The 22,401-nt window shown below is 39.4% G+C and overlaps 1 protein-coding gene across 3 annotated transcripts in view; it reads left to right on the plus strand.

Annotated features, from left to right (window-relative positions):
• Positions 1 to 1,707, plus strand: part of LOC106894931 (lysine-specific demethylase 4C-like) — a 215,556-nt gene extending 213,849 nt beyond the window's left edge. For all 3 annotated transcript variants that reach the window (XM_014953965.1, XM_014953967.1, XM_014953966.1), the window contains one exon: positions 698 to 1,707. In XM_014953965.1, coding sequence (XP_014809451.1) covers positions 698 to 874 — 177 coding nt within the window. In that variant the 3' untranslated portion in view covers positions 875 to 1,707. The remainder of the gene's footprint in view (positions 1 to 697) is intronic.
• The last annotated feature ends 20,694 nt before the right edge of the window (positions 1,708 to 22,401 follow it).

The raw sequence follows: 22,401 nt of genomic DNA on the forward strand, positions 1-22,401 counted from the left end.
GTCCACCTCTTAAAATTAACGAGACCAATTCCTTCCAAATTATGCTTTTCCCAATTGTGGGAACTTCACCATGACTCCAGTAGTGAAAGTTGGTCCAATATTTTCTGCTACTGCTTTTTTCCCAAATTGCTTGCTATTTGCTGTCCCATTCCCAACTGTTTTAAGTTTGCTGATGAACAACGGAACTCATGACTCCAGTTCTTTGCAAATTAGGCAGTGTGCAGGTTTCTTTTCAGAGGTCCATGACATAGTATGTTGCACTTAAAAGTTCCCTGAATCCGAAGTGGTAGATAATGCTTGATGCTGCAAGGTTCAAACCTGACCAACAATCGCATCACTTCCATGTTGCTGTTTTTCAGCTTGAATTAGAGTGTTTGTGTGACCTCTGGAGAAAATCAAAACTAACAACTGCTGTTAATCACATGTTTCTAAGGAATATTAAGACCTAGAGAATTAAATGATGAGTAGTGCATGCAAAATACGGAAAACTTAAAATTGTACTTTAAATGTGCATTTAAAATGTATATTTAATATTTATACATTTTCCTGAAAACAGCTGTAACTGCATAATCAGAAATTTAGCCTAGCTTCATATGATCTAGTGAAATATATCTGAGTTTCCATGTAACTTATCTAAAATATGTCAGAATATGATGGCCTGTGTGAAGCTGTGTGTATGATTATTGTCTGATTTTAGTCTACAGCTTCTGACATGAGATTTGAAGACACATTTTATGGAGCAGATATCATCTTGGGAGAGAAGAAGAGGCAGAGAGTATTGAGTTCCCGCTTTAGGAACGAATACGTGGATGATCCAGGGTACCGCACCTTCTTAAAGAGCTCATTCCAGAAGAAATGCCAGAAAGGACTATAAAGGAAGCAAGGGAGAGAGGGGAGTGTTGATTAAAAAGCATGTGATGTTATTTGCAATTGGTTTCAGTTTAATTGAACACTCGGTTTTATAGTGAACTAATCCATACACCAGCCTCGTAAGCTGAAGTACTTGAGTTCTGATTTCTTCAGTTAATGTTTAAGAGTTTTTATGATGTATTGCGTTATGAAACAAAGGGGGAAACCAAGTGAAAGTAAGAGGAATTACACAGTGGTATGCTGAACAAAACTTTCAGTCCTGGTTGCATTGAAATAAGTGGTAAATTTCCCTTCAAATTACAAGAGAAGATTCACACAGAGGAGACATTTTAGTAAACGGATAATTTCAGTGACTCCATTTTTCTGCAGACAGGAAAGGGCGTTAAGTTCAATAATGAGAGTTTTTATAAAATATTTTTAAACAAATACAGATATGTACAGTATTGAGACAAAAGCTGTACTTACTCTGTGCACTGCTTATACATTTTTATGTCACTACTGCTTTCAGTAAGGTTTGATGGGGACTCAACTGTTCACTTAGATATTTCTGGCTTTTAAGAAAGGTATCTTCAGCGCCAGCAAAGTTGTTTTGTACATTTTAAAGAGAGATTTTGGCAGTTATTTTTGAACATGTTTTTGATAAGGTCTATTAAAAATGGCTATTTGTAAAATATAATGTTCTTTCATTACATGTATGAAAAATTAGAGTTTAAATATATATGCTTAACAGACTAGTTTTGAATGAATATATTATGGTCTTCATTTTAAAATAATATTCTATCAATGTAATAATGTTTTAAAAAACCCAAACAAATAAATACTATCCTTTTACTTGCAGCATTTTGTCTGTTCATGTTATTTTCAATCCTATTATTTTATACCTATAGGAATCAAGAAACTTCACTGTATGCAGTGTGCATGTAGTTTCCTAAACACAATAGAATGTACACACAGACATACAAGGCTTGGTGTTAAAATGCAAACTTGATAAATAATGTACTTCCATTTCTTGTCTTTCTATTTCCCTTCAGTCCTTGGGAGCTTGACCTTTTTGGATGTTTCACAGAAAGCAGAAAGTCTGAATTTGTCTGAAACACTTGGATATGTGAAACTAGAAGAGAGCTTTATCAAAATGACATCATCTGTTTCTTGTAAATTGGACCGTCAGCAGGATTTCTGACTGTCTGCCACAGGAAAAAGAGCCCTTTCAAAATCCAATTTAAATCTCAGCACTGCTGTTTCTAGGGTTCTGCTTGCAAAAATCCTGAATATATGGACCCGAAAAATTTTTCATGACAAACCCAGTCCTTTATATGCTGAGGCACACAGATCTTTGTTTCATTGTAGCCCTTGCATGATTATTTTTATTTTTTCAAGTGGATACTGAAATTTTTCGTTTACCATGTGACACCTCAATTAACAATTTAATAACACAGAATGTGTTATTTAATAACACAGAAAATGTGTTACATTAACTATATTTCCTTGTACCATGAAAGCACTCAGAATCCCTTTAAGAAGTTGCTTAGCTGTGACAATTGGAATGTATTTCCAATTGACAATACTTTCTCTAGAGGTAGTGGGTTGTGGTGGGTACCGGCTGGCATATTTTGGAATATCAGAGTTCTTTCTATTATTGTAAAAGAAAAATAAAAAATAGTGATACGTTTGCAAAATGCTAGATTGCTTCTGCCTTCTACAGTAAAATGCAGCTGATAATGTAATTATTGATGCTTAGTTTCAAAATACTGTTCTAGGATAAGACTGCATTTATAATTCACCATGAAGATTCAAAAGAACTATGACATTAATTGGTTACATGCATATAAATATATTTTCTAATTAAATAAATTATGCCACTACAGAGGCTAGAAATCAAATGTGTGTTTTTTTGCCTGGATCTGATATGACCTGTTATGACACCTGAATAAACTGCCTCATCTCTATAAAATGGATCCAGCGTCTTCCTATTAAAGTTCATTGGAATTTGCTGATTGAAATGCTGCAAAAATTTTTTAAAACATTCATGCAAAAAACATCATTTGGTTTGTTTCCCTGTCTAACTTCAGCAAAAAAAAAAATCTTTACTTTGGAAGCTCTGAAAGGCTTTGAAACGATCTCTTACACTTCTAAGGTGCTATAAAATGCCTGCTATGTAAATGGAAAGTGTAGTCATTGCCATGACAGCAGTTTCATGCCTCCTGTCTCAAGACCTCATGGCCTTTGCAAACTGGACTGGCCAAACAACTGGCCTAGAAAGAGCTTTCCAGTTCCTTTATGACTTCTGAAGAGACACATTTTTTGATTCCAAATCAGGTAGTGTTATGGACCTTTCAAGTACGTAAGGGAGCAGATTCACATGCAGTGTTTGGTGTGCTATGCTCTGGGAAACCAGGAGCTTGCACTGTCTGAGCTGGGTAGATGGGACATCAAAACCGGGTTGTTTGCTGCCTGTGTAAGCGGTGCCCTATAGCCAGGTTCTTGCTTCAGCAAAATGTTTGTGTTATCTTTATCCTGGTATTAGGGATGGATATGTCTTTTCTGATGGGAAGGCATGTTGGCATTCATGACCATTTCCCTTACAGTCTCTCTGTGAAGAAGAGTGAAGTGCTACCTTTAAAGATGGGTTAATTAAATCAGCGGTCGTTTTCCTAGGATTAAAAACAAACAACAGCAACAAAAACAACAACAACAACAACAACAAAACCAGAAATATCCCACAAACCCCCCCCCAAAACACACATAAAAATTGAACGCCCATACCAAGAAAGCACTACATACCTCAGGACAAGAGGAACCACACTCTTTCTATTATCTTATTCATACAAGAACAAAATAATTGTTTTGAATATTCAAAAATCCTGAAGGCATGTGGGTGTGCTTGTGAGCGTACACACACAAAGTGGTAGTTCGACCAGGATACATTAAAGTTTGGGGTTTTTTTCAGGATGTTCACACTCATCAGATGAAAAGTATCAAGGAAGAGTCTGAAATACTTGAATTTATGTGGGCTTGTGAAGTAGAATGCTTTGGCACTGTGACTATGATTTCTGCAGCTATAGCTAAGTTCTGATAAAATCAAATTACTAGAATTAGATAAAAATTAGATTACTTCTCTTGAATCCTATTTGCTCTTGTATTACTGTAGCAAAGCAATTTTGTTGATGTTTAATAGGAGCTGTACAATATATTGCATTCTGCTAGAGTGGTTAAAATTTTTCAATTAAAAGGAGTAATAGATAAATTCCTGCAAAATATATTTGCTTTGAAGCTTGTTTATACTTTCCAGCTGTGATGTAAAGTAACAGCAATTTTTTTGCAACAGAGAAGTTAATATGATACCCCGATACTTATGAAAAAAACATAGCAGGATAAAAGCTGCCTCTGTTTATGCAGCTGCATCCTTTCTGATTTTGTGAGATGTTCTCCGATATAGAAGACATAATAGGAAAAAATACTGATAAGCTAAACACTGCTTGAATGATCATCTACCTAAATAACAAATACTTGTATTTGCTACCTGTTCTGCTTGATTTAACCATCTCTATTTAATGGCACAATCACAACTGATAACTTTGATAGTAGATGAAGGCAAAATGATAATTTCACTTGCTGTTATGAAATGCTGCTTTTGCCTCAGTCTGTAAATTTTGTAGTGGTATTTCTGTTTCTTGTTAACCAACTTGAGTATTTCATGCAAACAGCATGTCCAAACAGCATATTAGCAGGAGGAGAAAGCTTATGTATGGTGGGCAAGGGGAATCTTCTCCTGCACATATGCACAAGAGGTTTATCCATCTTTTTTAAAAGTTGCAGCACCATCTGATAAATTTATCACACACCTTTGAAAATTCAAAAGCCATTTTGAATTTGAAATTCAAAGGCCATCTCTGAGGCTTCTAGTCTTGAATTCCCAATGCCTTAGGGTTTTTCTCTAACACGTCTAGCAAAAAGCTGAAATTTTTATGTGTTGGTTTGTGCCTGAAAAAAAGCCAGGCATCTCTACTGTAAGCAGTTTGGTCATTTGGAAGAGGAGGATTAAGGAAAAAAAAATCTTCATTCTTTTTGCCCTGAAGTTTCCCAGCCATTTATTTGAGAACCCGTGTGGTTCCTTCATACAGGGGAACTGGGATTTAGGTAAATGGGGACCGGGGTGATTCCCATTAAGTATCAGAAATAGGTTTGTTAGTGTTGCCATAGGTGTGCTGTCATTTGGCTGAGCTATCATAATCTGAGTGGATAAGGCTCTGAGATAATACCTTGGAAGAGCCTGTACCCCCTGCAGTGCTTGTTGCACCCCAGTGCCCTTCTGTGATGATGGAAGGGACTGTGCATGTATTGCCACCACAGTCAGCTGAGCACTGACCTGGCCCGGCTTGCAAACTAGGAGGGCCTTTTGTTGCTCACTCTAGTTACTTAAATGGAGAAAGAAGACAGGCTCTCTTTTGATCTCAATTCCCTGCTAATATTACTGCAGTAGTATAAAGAAGAGGAGGAAAAAAAAAAAAAAACCAAACAACTTCAGTGTAAAGAGTTGAAGGCAGGCAAGTGCAGAAGATGCAAAACAGACAGATTGCTCTAGTTCTACCAGTCATCTTGCTGGTGAATCATAGAATGGTTTAGGATGGAAGGAACCTTAAAAATCATGTAGTTACAAACCCCCTGCCTTGGGCTGGGACACTTCCCACTAGATCGGGTTGCTCAAAGTCCCATTCAGCCTGGTCCTGAACACTTCCAGGAATGGGGCCTCTACAGCTTCCCTGGGCAATCCGTTCCAGTGCATCACCACCCTCAGAGTGAAAAATTTCTTCCTAATGTCTAATCTAAATCTAGCCTCTTCCAGTTTGAAGCCATCATCCCTTGAGCTATCACTACATGCCCTTGAAAAATGTTCCTCTTCAGCTTTCTTGTAGGGCTCCTTCAGATACTGAAAAGCTGCTATAAGGTCTCCCCAAAGCCTTCTTTCTCCAGACTGAACAATCCCAACTCTTTCAGCCTGTCTTTATAGGAGAGGTGCTCCAGCCCTCTGATCATCTTCGTGGCCCTTCTGTGGACTCGCTCTAACAGGTTCATGTCCTTCTTATGTTGCAGGGCCCCAAAGCTGGAGGGAGTACTCCAGGTGGGATCTCACCAGAGCAGAGTAGAGGGCAGAATCACCTCCCTTGACCTGCTGGCCACATCTCTTTTGATACAGCCCAGGGTAGAGTTGACCTTACTGGGTCATGTGCACATTGCTGGGTCATGTTGAGCTTCTCATCAACAAATAAGTCCTTCTCAGCATTGCTTGCAATCCCTTCTCCACCCAGCCAATACTTGTGCTTGGAGCTGCCCCAACCCAGGTGCAGGACCTTCCACTTGGCCTTGATGAACTTCAAAATGTTTACATGGGCCCACCTGTCAAGTCAGTCCAGGTCCCTCTGGCATCCCTTCTCTCCAGCGTATCAATCACTCCATACAGCTTGCTGTTGGCAAACTTGCTAAGGGTGCACTCAGTGTTGCACTCACAACACTGTCCATGTTGGTGGTAAAAATGTTAAACAATACCTGTCCCATTACCTAGCCCTGAGGAATGCCACTTGTCATCCACTTGGATATCAAGCCATTGACCACAACTCTTTGAGTGCGACCATCCAGCTAATTCCTTATCCATTGAGTGGTCCATCTGTCAAGTCTATGTCTCTCCAATTTAGAGACAAAGATGTGGTGGTGTACATTGTCAAATGCTTTGCATAGGTCCAGGCAGATAATTATCTTATCTGCCAGTGTTGTAACCCCATGGTAGAAGGACATCACATTTGTCAGACACGATTTTCCTTTAGTGAAGCCATGATGACTGTCACTGGCTGCCTCCTTATTTTCTATGTTCCTAAGGATAGTTTCCAGGAGGATCTGCTCCATGATCTTGCCAGGCACAGAGGTGAGACTGACTTGCCTGTAATTCCCTTGGTCTTCCTTCTTTCCCTTTTAAAAACTAGGGTTCTGTTCCCCTCTTCCAGTCAAAGGGAAATTCACTGGACTCCACAACTTCTCAGATATGGATAGTGGCTTAGCAACTTCATATGCCATTTCCCTCAGGACTCATGGATGTATCTCACCAGGTCCCATGGACTGTGCACCTTCAGGTTCCTCAAATGGTCTCAAACCTGACCTTCTCCTACAGTGGACAGTACCTCATTCTAACAGTGCGTGCCGTGACTGGGGGTTGTGGCTAGAGCACTTGCTTGTGAAGACAGAGGCAAAAAAGTCACCGAGTACCTCATCCTTCTCCATATCTCAGGTAACCAGGTCTTCTGTTTCTTCAGAGAGGACCCATATTTTCCCTAGTCTTCCTTTTATCATTGACATATTGGTAGAAGCTTTTCTTGTTGCCCTTGATGCCCCTGACCAGCTTTAACTCTATTTGGGCTTTAATTTCCTAACCTGATCCTTGGCTGCTTGGACAGTTTCTCTGTACTCCTCCCAGGCTACCTGTCCTTGCTTCCAACTTTTGTAGGCTTCCTTTTTGTGTTTGAGTTTGTCCAGGAGCATCTTTTTCATCCATGCAGGGCTCCTAGCATTTTTGCCTGGCTTCCTCTGTTGGGATGCATTACTCCTGAGCTTGGAGGAGGTGATCCTTGAATATTAACCAGCTTTTTTTGGGACCCTCTTCCCTCCAGGGATTTGTCTCGTGGTACTCTATCAAGCAGACCCCTGATGAGGCCAAAGTCTGTTGTCCTGAAGTCCAGGGAAGTGAGCTTGCTGAGTGACCTTGTTGTGGTTCTAAGGGTCTTGAACTTCGTCATCTCATGGTTGTTGCAGCCAAGGCAGCCCTTGAGATTCACATTCTTTATGAGCCCCTCTTTGTTGGTGAGAACCAGGTCCAGCATGGCACTTCTCCTCATTGGCTCCTCTGTCACTTGGAGAAGGAAGTTATCATTGATGCATTCCAGGAATCTCCTGGATTGCTTATGGCCTGTTATGCTGTCCATTCAACAGATGTTGGGGTGGTTGAAGTCCACCACGAGACCAGAGCTTGTGAATGTGAGGAATCTCCTATTTGTCTATGGAGTGCCTCCTCCACTCCGTCTTCCTGGTTAGGTAGCCTGTAGCAGACCCCCACTGTAACGTCACCTGTACCTACTCTCCCTTTAATTCTGATCCATAAACTCTGAGTCAACTCCTTATCCATCCCCATTTCTTCTGGTATAAGCAAATTGCTGTGAAATGTACTAGCAAACTGCTAACCAATTGGCATTAGGAAAAGGTATTCCTGACACCAGTTACTGCATGAACTCAGGGAGTAGTCATTTTTTTTCTCCCAGGGACCTGATCTTGCTGTACAGATTCAGTCAGTTGTGATGAGTTTTTAATTTTATTTTTTTTTTCATATTGGTGACTAGAAAAAAAGTATTTTGTGTTTGTGTGCATCTAAATTTTTATGCTAGAGTTAAGATTGCAAAATGAGGTATACAGCCAATGCAGTAATTTTCCCAGAAGAATCATAAAGCCTGAAGCTTCCACGTATGTTCCTTAGAGATTCAGTCACTAGAGGAACTGTGGGAAGGACTCACCATAATGTCTCTCTAGGATGTACAGGAGTTAAAGCAAGGAAGAATAGAGATGAGGCGATGAGGCACTGCATTCCCAAAGGACATTTCTTGACACAGTACTAACAGTTAATGGCAATGTCGTGGAGCATTATTGAGGAGAAAAGGCTCAAGGAACAATGTAATGAAACAAAATAACCTTTGAAAAGTTTCCATATCTAAAAGTAGTCCACCACAATCCACATCGTGCCTTTTGAGAGCATGTGCAGTGGACATGAGTAATAAACTAATCTGTTACCTCTGTCCAGTCCTCATGTGGCAACCAAGACTGACTTCCATGACCCTGCTGTTTCCCTTAACATTCTATTAGGTGAGTGAAAGCAGGAACAGGGGAAATTGGTATATGTACTTTTTTAGCTGGAAAGAAGGAGGAGCCAAAACCAAGGTATTATTTTTCCTTTTCCTATTGACGTTTTGAAATAATAGTAAGATAGATTTCTGTGCTGACCCTCTCCTTTTTGTCATTTCAGTTATTAAGTCCTCTCAAAGGAAAGGCTGGAGCCATTCTGTTCTCTGCCTCTCCACGTTTTTAGCTCCCACTTCAAAGTCTCCCACTAAAAGGCAGAGGAAGATGACCTTAAATTTTTTTCCAACTCCAAGTACACAAGTAGAAAAAAGGACAACTTCCTGTCTTCCTTTGACAGCTATTTGGAACTAAGATGGAAAGGATAGAGGTCTCTGGTGAGGGAAGCAGTTCAATATATCCAGTTCTGCACATGACTTTGACATTTAATAAAGACCTTGCTTAATGGGTGTTATTTCAGTATGTGTATCTGACTGAATTAGTGTCCATGTGCTGAAAGCCAGTCTCTTGCTCAGCAGTTTGGCCAAGTAGTTAGATATTTACATGCCCCAGATTTGAAATTCTCTGCTGAAAACGTCCTTCATGACTGAATTATCACTGGAGTGAAGTCTCAGTTCCACCGAAATCAATTGACCAATCAGCCTCCTTGATCATGGGTTTTCAATCCTAGGATCCACATCCTCTCTTTTCTTCCTACTCTATCTGTCACATACCCCACAGAAACATGTAGTGTCTCTGCCTTACAATTTGTCTAGTGATTAAAACTATTTGATAGTGTGTCTTTGTAATAGAAAATATGTTTGTATAAATGGAAGAGGATTTGACTTCTGAAAAATAATAAGATACCTGAAATAAAGCTAGAAGTGAATTTAAATATTTATACAGGGCTGGGCAGGACCTCTCACAGGTGAGACGTGAACTAGGTATCCAAGCAGTCAGTTCTGGATTTCCGGAATTCCTTTCCACACTTAAGGAATTGCTTTTGCCTGGAATGCTTCTTCTATGAATTTGTGCTAATTTTGGAGTTCAGGATGGACTGGCTCAAATATCTGATGAGGTCTACTTCTATCATGCCCTATTAATATCTGTAAGCTAACTTGTCATGCTTGTGTCTCCATGCTCTATCTGTGGATTTTATTTACCTGTTAACCCGAGGCTTGGCTTGAGACAGCCTGAGTACGTCAGCTTCACTTCTTCAGGTGCAATGCCTGTATGGTCTGTAGATGGGGAGCAGTGCTGTCCCAGTGAACAAAATGGGTGTTTTCTGTATTGCATGTTTGGAGACAGACTACTGGATAAAGACATCGCTACAGGAAACAGTGTACTGCCATAAAATAGCTACAGGAAACAGTGTACTGCCATAAAATAAAAACAAAAACCATGAGTGTTTCAGGATTCTGTCTCATTTTCACCTTTGTCAGCCACAGCTGAAACAGAACAACGTGGCACAGCACGTTGTGGTAAGAGCTCACAACTTTGATACCACCTTCCTGTGTGATTTTGGGCAGGTCTTCAGACATCCTGTCTTTTCTCTGCTTAGACAAGTCAGTGAATGTGATACCGTGTAAGCTGGTTCCGTAAGTATATTTTAAAAATGGAAAGTCTGATAGATGGTATGTTCATGTCACACAAAGAGCTAAATGAATAAAACTCTTCAGTAGCTCCTTTCTGCCAAGGGAGAGTCTTGGCAGAACCTTCTATCAGAGGCTACATGAGAGTTGCTCTAAGAGGAAGTCAATCTTTGCAGAAAGAACTTTGTGCTGCAGGATTCCACTCAGACAGTGGTGTAGCATCATGTGCTTAGAGAGCAAGCAGGACCAAGACACAACCACACACACAGAAGTTCTTCCCTAACCTTCAGAAACACTAGGTAAAACAGGTGATTTAAAGCAACTGTTGAGCTCTCCAAGATCTTTGCCCCCAAAAGAAGGTGGCTGCCTGAGATGCAGTAATAGTGTTGGGTTAGAGTGCCCTAAGATTTTGGAATAATCAAAGAAGAGCCTGTGACTCTGGAAAACTCACCTGCTATTTGTCTGTGCTTCCACAGCTGGGGTTACTGACAAGAGCTATAAGGGTGCACACAGACTGCAACCCTTACCCATAAACATGATCAGTGTGCATCACTCTCAAGTTTCAGTGCGTTGTTTTGCGGCAGTCCCTCAAAGCTATGTAACAATAGGTACTTTATGAAAAATCAACAGAAAACACTATTGTAGACCCTCGTGTTGTGAAGTGTCCATCAGATTAACTGCTGGTGTAGTAGTGAGAAAATTAATGTCAATTAGTAATGTTTTAAAAAGACACAGGAAACCAATTGAGGAACCCCAGGAGGGTAATCACTTGCCATCAGAATTATTAATTTCATGTTGTGTTTTAAAAGAAAGGACACAGAAGCCACTGATGGAGGCCCTGGAGGAAAACAATACTGGTACGTCAGCACAATTGATTTCTCAGTGATTAAAAGCAAAAAGTGATCTTAGTGACAAGAAGTCTACAGATGAAAAGGAGATGTTGCCTCTGGGCCAGAGGAGACATCTATAGGCACATGGAAAATAAGGAGATGATTTGAGACAGCCAACATGGCTTCACCAAGGGCAAATTGTGCCTGACAAATTTGGTGGCCTTTTATGGTACTGCCACACACCTGCTGGACAAGGGCAGAGCAACAGATGTCATCTACCTGGACTTGTGCAAAACATTCCACACTGTCCTGCCTCTGGTCTCAAAATTGAAAACAAATGGATTCAATGGAAGGACCGCTCAGTGGCTAAGGAGCTGGCTGGATGGCTGCACTCAAAGGGTTGTGGTCAATGGCTCAACATCCGACTGGCAGCCAGTGACGAGTGATGTTCCTCACAGGTCCGTACTGGGACCGGTGCTGTTCAACATCTCTGTTGGTGACATGGACAGTGGGATAGAGTGCACCCTCAGCAAGTTTGCTCATGACACCAAACTCGGTGGTGCCATTGACACGCTGGAGGGAAGGGATGCCATCCAGAGGGATCTGGACAGGCTTGAGAGGTGGGCTCATGCAAATCGCGTGAAGTTTAGCCAAGCCAAGTGCAGGGTCCTGCACCTGGGACTTGGCAATCCCATGCACAAATACAGGTTGGGTGGAGTATGGCTAGAAAGCAGCCCTGAGGAGAAGGACTTGGGGGTGTTCGTGGATGAGAAATCTAACATGAGCCAGCAATGTGCACAGGCAGCCCGGAAAGCCAACTGCATCTTGGGCTGCATCAAGAGAAGCGTGGTCAGCAGATCATGGGAGGTGATTCTGCCCCTCTACTCTGCACTCATGAGACCCCACCTGGAGTACTGTGTCCAGCTCTGGAGTCCTCAACACAGGAAGGACATGGATCTGTTGGAATGGGCCCAGGGGAGAGCCATGAAGATGATCAGAGGGCTGGAGCATGTCTCCTATGAGATCAAGCTGAGAGAGCTGGGGTTGTTCAACCTGGAGAAGAGAAGGCTCCAGGGAGACTTTATAGTGGCCTTTCAATATCTGAAGGGAGCCTACAGGAGAGCCAGAGAGGGACTCTTTATCAGGAAGTGCAGTGAAAAGACAAGGGGCAATGGTTTTAAACTGGAAGAGGAGAGATTTAGATTAGATACTAGAAGGAAATTCTTTACAGTGAGGGTAGTGAGGCACTGGAACAGGTTGCCCAGAGAAGGTGTGGATGCCCCATCCCTGGACGTGTTCAAGGCCAGGCTGGATGGGACTTTGAGCAACCTGGTCTAGTGGGAGGTGTCCCTGCCCATGGCAGTGGGGTTGGAACTCGATGATCTCTAAGGTCCCTTCCAACCCAAACCATTCCATGATTCTATATTGTTATGATTGCTGGGGACTCAGTGACAAAACGGCTTGGTACACTTTACCAGATGTACTGGGGTGTATTATAGGTATTTTCACTAGTTTCATGACTTCTCTGGGTTGTCTTCTGCCCTTCCTCACCTCAGCCAGTCTTGTACTTTAGCAGCCAAAGGTGAAATGACAGTTCAGGTTTGAGACATGCACATCTCTACTCCTCTCATGGTGACATAGTGAGAGAGTGGATCTGACTTCATAGCGAATACTATTGCAGAATTTTTTTTGACTTGTCTGACAGTACTTTAAATGAAGAGTTTCATTTTTTCCACATGGAGCAACACTAAATTTGTCAAATGCAGGATGGGAGCCCAAATCTCTTGCTAAACACCACATAGCACTAAGGTGAGAGCTGGCCAAGTGAAAGCTGCAAGTTTTGGCCCAATGAAAATTATAACAATACAGCAATTATAGCTTCGTTCTGCTATGAGAACAGTCTCTGGCATCCCCTTACTGTTGTCAGGCCATGTAATCCATTTTCTCTAGTGAATTATGTGGTATTCCCTGTGGCAGAAACACTGCTTTGCATTTTGTTACATTTCTTTTTATCTGGATTTTGTGTTTTATGCTTTGCATATAGCCCTTAGCCAATATAATTTCCTTACTAGGATCTCTCCCTTTCTGTCTGGTGCTCCCTTCACCAGCAGTTTTTAACTTGTGAAGGGCCAGGTAATATGGAGGACTGAAAATATTCTTATCTTCTATACAGTGCTGTATATAGTCCTGCAGAGTCAGTGATTTACTAACACTTAGTTTCCATCAGGAGCTTGATTTTCTCCTGTTTTGTTGCAGAATGAGTTAAGATGTAAAGTGTGGATTTAAATCTGTATTCTTTGCTCTGAATCTTTTATATTCTTTTTTAAAGTGCAGTTCAGGCTGGAGTGGAAATATCTCAGGGATCCTTGCTAAATCAGTAAACTACATGAATATCCTTCTTGATCTACTTTTTGCCTTTTTATTATTTTATATCCATAACTGCATTAGAACTAATTGCTTGGTGATTTTTATATAAAAAACATATTTCTGAAACATTTTGTAAATAGCATGTATAATTAAAACATCATTTTTCAGCATGGACTTTTCCAGTTAGATATGAAAATACATCCAAAATAAGCAAGTGTTTCCTTGTTGCATTGTATCACCATACTTCATGAGTTGAATCTTGCCAAATTTATTCCCACATATCTAAAAAAGGACCTCATTCTAAAATACAATTTTGTTAAGAGAAGAGTGACAGAACAAAGCCCAAATTCTGTATCTGGACATTTGGAGCACCAGCCTTGATATGTAAAATATACTAAGTATATGTTTTCAGATCAACCATAGACTTCAGTAACTCATCAGTAGTGCAATCTTTTGAACTGGAACTTTTTAGCAGTTTCCACAAAGAGCTAATGAAAAACTGTGTAAGTATTCCATTTAATAGTGATGAGCAGTCCTTCAAGGTAAGGAGGTATGCTTAGTGACTAATGGTCACTTTTGCAGGAAATAAAATCACAATTTAACTACAATTTCTAATTTTTGCCTTTTTCTTCACATGTGATATGCAGTAAATGACTCTAATACGTTTGACTCAGCATATTATGTAGTTGAATTTTTAATCAGATGTATTCTGTAATGTAACACACGCTACAATAGGAACCTACATACTTCTCTAAACAGGTAAGACAACTGAGTATTGCTTTTGGGGGGGTTGTATTTTCTTTTGTTTTATTTTAATAGGAAAGCAGCAGGCTGCTGCAGAAATTAAGAAAATTATTTGGAAATAAAGTGATGCTGGATTTCTGCAAAATAGGGCATTTCCCTTTGCTCTCCAGCTCTAAAAGCAGTTGAAACAGGAAACCAGGAGGTGAGCTTATAGCAAAGCACAAGCTGTACTCAAGCATACATTCCTGAAGAAATAAAATAATGTATAGATTAGGGAAGGGAAAGAAGGGAACCAAAGTATTCAGAGTGAATGTTTACAGGATTTTACTCAGAATTTACAGACTCATATACCCCTCTCTTTCCTGCAGCAAAATTAATCCTGATTATCTGCTTATGAAGCTAAGTAAAATAAGGGAATACGTATACTTCTTAGACCTACCTCTTCTAATTATGTTTTTATAGGGTTGAATGGGGCATTTCAAGAGCATAAATGCAGTAGTTTTTTATTATATGACTGAAAAGACACATTCTAGAAAAGAAGGGATAAGACAAAGTACCTCTTAATAGTTCTCACCTTTTAGATTGGCTGGCAGATGCGATCATCACTTTTTTAATCACATAAGTTTAGCCTAAAAAATTCATACATAAGAAAATGAAAGTTATCTCAGTTAAACACTACAGAGCCAAAGAATGTATTTAAACCACCTACTTAAAAAAGAAAATAATTCAAAAAGTTGCCTTGTGACAGATCTGAACGTACACAGAAATCCGCAATTTTGAATAAAACCCCTTTTCTGTGTTCTGTTTTCTATTTTCCAGACAATATACAAACACACAATTTAAAAGATTTGTTGCTTCAGATGAAATGTTGATAATATCTTTATTTAAAACGGAATGAAAATATCCCATTAAAACTCCAAGAAGAGAAAGTTAAACCTGCTCCCTTGGCAGAGGTTTTAAGGCTTATATCATGGTGGCTGGTGATGAACTAGAGTGTGGTTTCCCTCCAGTGCTGTGTCATCACTCTGCTCTCTGTTCTTGTGATTTGATTGTTGATTGGTTGCTGACATGAACAAGATAATAAGGTTGGATGTATTCTTCAATTAAGTACAAGGAACAAAGCCTTATATGAAAGCTTTTAATCAATAATAAAACTAAGTCTTTAAAAACCTAATTTTTAAGCAGACTTCTAGCTTAAATAGTCATTATGGCAGTAATTGGATGTGGTTCTTTCTGCCCCAATTTTATGATGTAAAAGGTATGAGTTGTTCAAAGACCTTAAACTGAATAAGCTGAGGCTAGTGAAGTGCAAGCTTTGATTATAGGACAGGTTGTCTAAAATAAGTTTTCTGTGGTCATTCAAGGGAAATAACATTAAGGAAACATTTGCCAATTCTTTTTTTTTGCAAACACAAAGACTTCCATTTTGTCTTCAAATGAAGTCTGTTTATGATGAGACTAATTAAAAATATCCAATCTTTTTCTTGTAAAGTTTCATTGTATGTAAAATGTATGTATGTAAAAAAGCATTCATGCTTTCGTATTTGCTGTTCTTTTCTCAATTGCTCATCATTCCTGTTCTTTTTTTATTGTTTCCTCTCTCTGCTTTTCCTGCCCTCTCCCCTTGGAATTTATGTAAACGTGAAAATAATTTCAAGATGGATTCTATCTACAACCAATAAAAATAAATTAAATATTCAGTCTAATAAGTAATTATTGGAGTGCAGTGTCCAAGTATCATCAGCCTTGCTTTAGGTATATGCTTGGGGATAACTGAATTTTATTTTAAATTCCTGTGGAGGATGATATAAATTTTAGAATTTACAGCATTCAAAGATGGCATGCCCAGCTAAATAAATTGTCCTGCTAAAGAAGATGCCTGTAACTTAATTCCATGTGAAGAAAACTTTATTCTGTTAGAGGAAAACAATGAGGAGTGGTTATATTTCATCTTTAGTACATTTGTACTACAACAATGCTACTATCTTGAATTTCAGATTAATTTAATTGAGCTCTAATGAAAAAAATTGGTTGTCCTAGTGTAATTAGAATCTCAGTTGAATGGTTTAGTAAACGAATGCAATGGTAATTGTGGCTGACTTGACCTTTCTGCAGCCTGAGTTTCTCAGCTGCCTTTGTCTCTTTCCCTCTCCCCACGGAAAGATGGTCCATGACCCCAGAGAGTGGGCACTGGAGCTGCTCTTTACTGCTGCTTACCGAAGCAGTCTCACTGCAGGACAAATTGCAGAGTTAGTGAAATGAAAGACTGAAGAAACTAGCCTGTCACTAGAGACAGAATGGAGAAAAGTCAGTGGTAGTAATTTTACAAGGCTGAACATCCGTTAATGCTATAAACAAAAGCAGTGGCAATATGATTCGTTTGTGAATCTTCACAACACTGGCTGTGAAATAAATGTATAAGCCCAGAGAGCAACCCTGGTGATCTTTGTGGAGAGTATCTTTGTGATTTAGTTTTCACCTAGAATCATAGAATAATTTGGGTTGGAAGGGACCTTTAAAGGTGATCCAGTCCAACCCCACTGCAATGAGCAGGGACACCTTCAACTGGATCAGGTTGCTCAAAGTCTCGTCCAGCCTGACCTTAAACGTTTCCAGGGATGGGGCATCTATCTCCTCCCTAGGCAACCTGTTCCAGTGTTTCATCACTCTCATTGTAACATGATTTAGATTTTCCGGCTTAGTTGTAGCAATGTAAGAATTCTAATCTTCTTCCTTATTTAGGGCCATGAGCCCCACTACATTTAATAAAGATCAGTGTCTGGAGTGGGAATATATGTTTGATGACATATGATTTCTTGAGTTTTCAAATGTTACCTTCTAATTATTGAATAATTATAAAAAAAACTCAGGAAGTAACAGCTCTCCCTTGCCACACCCAGAGCCTGCAAATCTGAGAAATACATGGGAAAGCTGTCTAGAGGAAATCATAAATGGAAAGACACTTTTGAACTCTGCTGTAAGTCTCCTATTCTTTCACTCTCTATTTCTGTTTTGGCACATCATAAAACCTCTGTATCTTTTTCCTTATTCATGAGATCCTTTTTCAAACCAGCCTCCAACGAGAGCAGTGCTATGCAACTGTGTGTCCTGCCTCAGACTGGTTTGATCTTTGATTTGCTGGCAACCAGAGAGCTTTGGTCTATTCTTGCACATGCAGTGAAATCACTTCATTAACCCTCCCTACTGATCCATTGGAAGGGTGCAGTAGACCTCAGGCTGTGTGTTAGCAGTCTGAAAGTTTTCCAATTTAAATCTTGAGGAAGAGGGATATCTGAGAGTTGGATATATCATGCAGTGGAGACACCCAGCAGGGAATTCCTAAACATACACTGACTGTCAGAACAGGATAAGGAGAATGAAATAATGTTCTTTGTTTTGTTGTATATGCGGTATCAATAAGCATACTTGGGAGAAGTAATAAAGAAATTTTGCAGTTAAGTAATGGCTGTGTCTTCTATTCATATCTGAAAGGTAGGCCATTAGTTTCAAAATTTCTTGTCTTTCACAGCTGAATTTCCTGGTGCACATATAATCTCTAGCTGTGCTGGCTTGTTTATTTTATATAGAAGTTACTAAGTCTTTTTGCAATGATGTAACTTGTTAGCTGTGGGGAGCACAACACTGTTGTTTAAGAGAAAACTTTCTCTCATTGCTATTTCATTTATATTGTTGTAGTGTGTTGCTGGCTAGATTGTGGGCATAGTTATTATATGACATGTAAAAAGTAAGCATTCAGTAATGATAGGTTTCCCTTCTTTCAGTTGTTTTCATGAATAATTCTGACACCTTTCTAGTACTTGGCCAGTGGACTGAGATTTTTTTTTCTTTTTGTGTATCTTTTATATGACTACTCTTTGCTTTTCTTTTGCTGTTTCTTACCCTAGCCTAAAAGAAGGACTGTCATGTATTGGCTTTGGCCAGGGAGGTCACTCACTTTTTGCCTGATAATTCATACATGAAATGGGAATGGGCAAGATGAAGAAAATCAGTCAAGATTCCTGAATATATCTGGGTAGCAATGTTAAAAAAGAGGAACACACATTTCCTTGTCCTGTGTCTCTGCTCACTGACATGCTACAGCATGGAGACTAGGATCTGTAGCACAGCCAGCTAATATGATGGGAGCCATCCAGGTACTATCAAACCTAAGCTGCAAATACAACCAAAAAGGAGGAAAGGCTCCCATCTTAGCTGCTTTCTGGTGGTCAGAGGTGTTTCACAGAACCAAGGGTCCTGGCATGAAGGGACTGTACAATAGAATACTCAGATGCAGAGGGGATACAACTGAAGAAAATGGAAAAAAAAGACTGGTTATGTTGATTTTTGAGTATCTGTTTCCTGGAATAGGTATGCATAAATAGAATATGCATGCAGATGAAAAAGGAATACTACAGATTTGAATTTCCCTTAGCCAGACCTAATCTGTAGGCAAAGAGCTGAGGGTAAGGCTTGTGTTGGAACAGGTAGAGAAGTTACACGCTTTGTCAAAGTTGATAGAGCAAAGAACTTATAGTGTACTGACACCTCACCTAAATGTCTCTACTCTCTCTGTCCTCCATACTCAGTCTTCAGGGACATTATGAATTATTGGCAAGGAGAAGATGCCTCATTCTGGCTATAGGTCTGCTCATTTCTAAGCTCATTCTGTCCTCAAGGTTGATTTATTGCTAGAAGGTTTTGATCTGTGATGCAAACAGGAACAGTGAAACACGAAAAGCAGAAGAGGGGTTTTACACCTGAGATCTGCCATGACTGCCAGGGTAAACTACTATTTGGTTCAGCATCTAGAACACAGGTCCTGAAATCCCAAGTAAATAATTGTCAGTTGCCATCCATCTAAATTGTGAAGCGTCTGTAAGCACAGAAGGTTTTATTTAGGCTCCCCACATAGGACTGATGTGATTTCACCTGAGCTAGGTGAAATTCAGCAGCCAGTATGGCTCTTAAGAAAAAAAAACCAACATACCCTTCTCACCAATGGCTCCTGGTAGTGAGGAAGTAGAGTTACTTAAAAGGAATGACATGTAATTAATCCCTACAACAGTATCAAGCATATTTTTTTCTTTCTCTTGTATTCTAAATGGGACACTCTGCAAGAATCCAAATTACATGTGGGAGTTTTCCTTTATTTCCTGTGAAATTCCAGCATTCTCACTCTGGAATGTAAGTAAATCCTCTGAAACACCTTGCATTGAATTGCTTTAATACAGTGATTCACAAAGCCATTCTATTTATGGACCTGATCAGAAGTGCTTTGAAATAGTTCCATTGATTTCTGTGGGCTCTGGAACTTTCCCATTTTAATTAAACATAACTACAAAGTATACTTCTGGAATTAAACAATTTATTTCTTTTCCCAAGACAGATCAATTGTATCTCTTTGCTTGGAAAAATAGCATACTATTTTTACTATTACTTTTACTATTTGCTATTTACTATTACTAGCTATAGCAACCAAGGTAAGTAGAATTCCTGCTTGAAAGATTTAACTCTGCCATTTAGCAATACATCTATGAGTTTGTTAACCTATCCACCTCTGCCTACTATTCATGTCAGGAAAAAGATTCATTGGTTCACAGAAGAGGATTTATCATAAAGGAAGTTTCATGAAATCAGAAGTAATTTTTTTCATAATGCTGGCAGCTCATCACTAGAGACATGGGCAAAAAGGTCTGGTGTTACCTTTTTTTGTATGTGGACATGAAGTTAGGAGATATTCCAAAACGTCTGAATGCTGAATGTCTTGTGGCTTCGATAAAACCACATCATTAAAGTTCATGTAATGCCACAGTGTATGATTCAGGTCAATGAATGGGAAGGAGTATATTTGTCTGTGTATAATGAGTTAGGTAGGTTAAATCCTCTAAGAAAGAAACTACAGAATCCTAGAGCTTATTTAAAGAAAGTCTAGCTTATTCACCCCACCTCAGAGAAAATCCATGAATAGCATGTCAGTTCTTTAAAGAAGCCACCTAGGAATATTGAAGTGTAGCACGCTGAGCAAATGGTTCAGTTTAGACACAAAGTTCATTGTTATTGTGCTAGCCCTTTCATGTAATGAGTGAGAAAAAAAAAAACAACAACGAGTTTTATCTTTCTTTTTCAGACTGGATTTGACTGAGAAAGCTACCTGAATTGTCTGAAATTAATAACATTTACAAGACATTTCACTCTTTTTTATGCACCGAAAGGGATTGTACTGCTTGAAATACAGCTGGTATACTAAGACAATATATTTCATTTCTACCAGTCCATTAGAAGGGTCTTCTCCTTCTTGTAAGCCAGGTTTTCACAAAACATGCTATTATCACTGCATTACTGCATGGTCTGTGCTTTCTTTATAGAGTCAGCTGTTCTTTTATTTTTGAGCTTTATCTGTGATTCAGAACAGGAACTCCGCAACTAGAATGGGTGGAAATGTGGAAAGACAAATCAACATGATGCTCACATGTTGCCCATGTTAATTTTACTAGATTCTTGCTTGAATGACTTACCATGACTACATGGTAGTAAGTGAAAAAGAGAAACAGTTCAGTTAGAGATATCACTCACTAGCCCTGAGTCAAAATTCATCTGAAACTTACAGCAAAATTCTATGCCTACAGCTCACAGACTCTCCTAAACTGCTGGCTTCAGGCACTGGGAAAAGGTGCGAAATCACTTGTAGTTCAGATTTATTAAAAATCTCATTGGTCAAGAGATTTACCATTGTTTCTGACATCTCAATGGTATTCATGTGCTGATGGATTACCTGAGCATTTTTTAATCTCTAACCTATCTATTCTCTCGGAAAACCAATGTAGGAACCCATTCTTCCATTGTGTAGATCATGAAACTGAAAAATGGAGAGACTATAGACAAGAAAGGTCGTAAAGGGTTTGAGCAGCTACCTGTCACTTTGGTTGCCTAAATCCAAAAGTGCAATCAGTAGCTGCTGCTTTGCCCTGGTGCTTCTTAAAAAAATGAGGGTAAGCAATTGTTAAATCACCAGGAAAGTTCTTGTGGGACTTAATGAGAGACATTTGCATAAATAAACATCCACATTGGTGTGTACCTAGTGACTTTAAGTTAGATGATTTTGTGCATTGTTGTATGCTGAAGTTTCTTTAGAGGAAAAAGAAGGCTGTAGTAATACTCTCTTGTGTGATCCACTGGTAGAATTAGCAGCAACGAGTAGGCTGGTTGCCTGCACGTAAAACAAATCAGGAGTATTCTCCAACTTCTCTGTCTTAAAAGTGTATATGACTTTATTCCTTACTGCCCCACAGCTCAGATTGTTCAAACCTGGGAATGGAAGCAGAGCACTGACTGCAGTGTATCTTGTTTTTGTGGATTTGACATAGCAAGTCACAGCAGTGTACCCTTTCCTCTTAATATGTGAAGCTAAATGGAGTCACATCAACTTATGGGACATAAAATGGCCAATGTGGTGTCATTACATTGTTGACCTCTACCCACCTTTTCATCTGTATCACTCAATAGGCTCCTTTTATTCATCTTCTGAGCATGCTTTTCTTCAAACCTCTTCATTAATAGCTTATTACCTTCCTGCAGAAACAGTTTTACCCTATGACCAAGGAAAACACTGTTGTACCATCCACAGTGCTGTTTCCACATCTTACTTCTTCCTCAAAAAAAAAAGAAGAAAAAAAAAGGAAAGACAGGGGCAGAATTTGAAAAAAGCCCAGTAAAGCAATACATTTTTTGTGATTTCATTATAGTGTTTTTATGAGAGACCATGTAGTTCTCCACAGGGGCACAGAGTTCAGCAAAGGGAAATGTAATAAGACAGGAAAGAAGTTGGATGTTGACAGGAAATATGAAGGAAACCAGTAGCTACACAGATAAATATCAGAACATATTGGAAGTCGTCACAGCCACAGAAGGAGCAGAAACAATCTTTTTCTTTCATACAGAGCCATATTTCTTTAAGAAGACACAGGGAGTTCCTGTTATGTCCAATTTAAAAAAAATAAATATCTAAAATGTCAGTCCCCCTCTGCAGTTTGCATATTTCTAAAGATTCTTGAGCAGATATGATGTACTGCCTATTCCAACGTCTCTCATTTCTATTTCTCTGCTAAGTCTGAGCTCTCTGGAACAGTGAA

Source organism: Calidris pugnax, unplaced genomic scaffold, assembly GCF_001431845.1.
Source record: "Calidris pugnax isolate Ruff unplaced genomic scaffold, ASM143184v1 scaffold178, whole genome shotgun sequence".
Taxonomy (NCBI): Eukaryota; Metazoa; Chordata; class Aves; order Charadriiformes; family Scolopacidae; genus Calidris; species Calidris pugnax.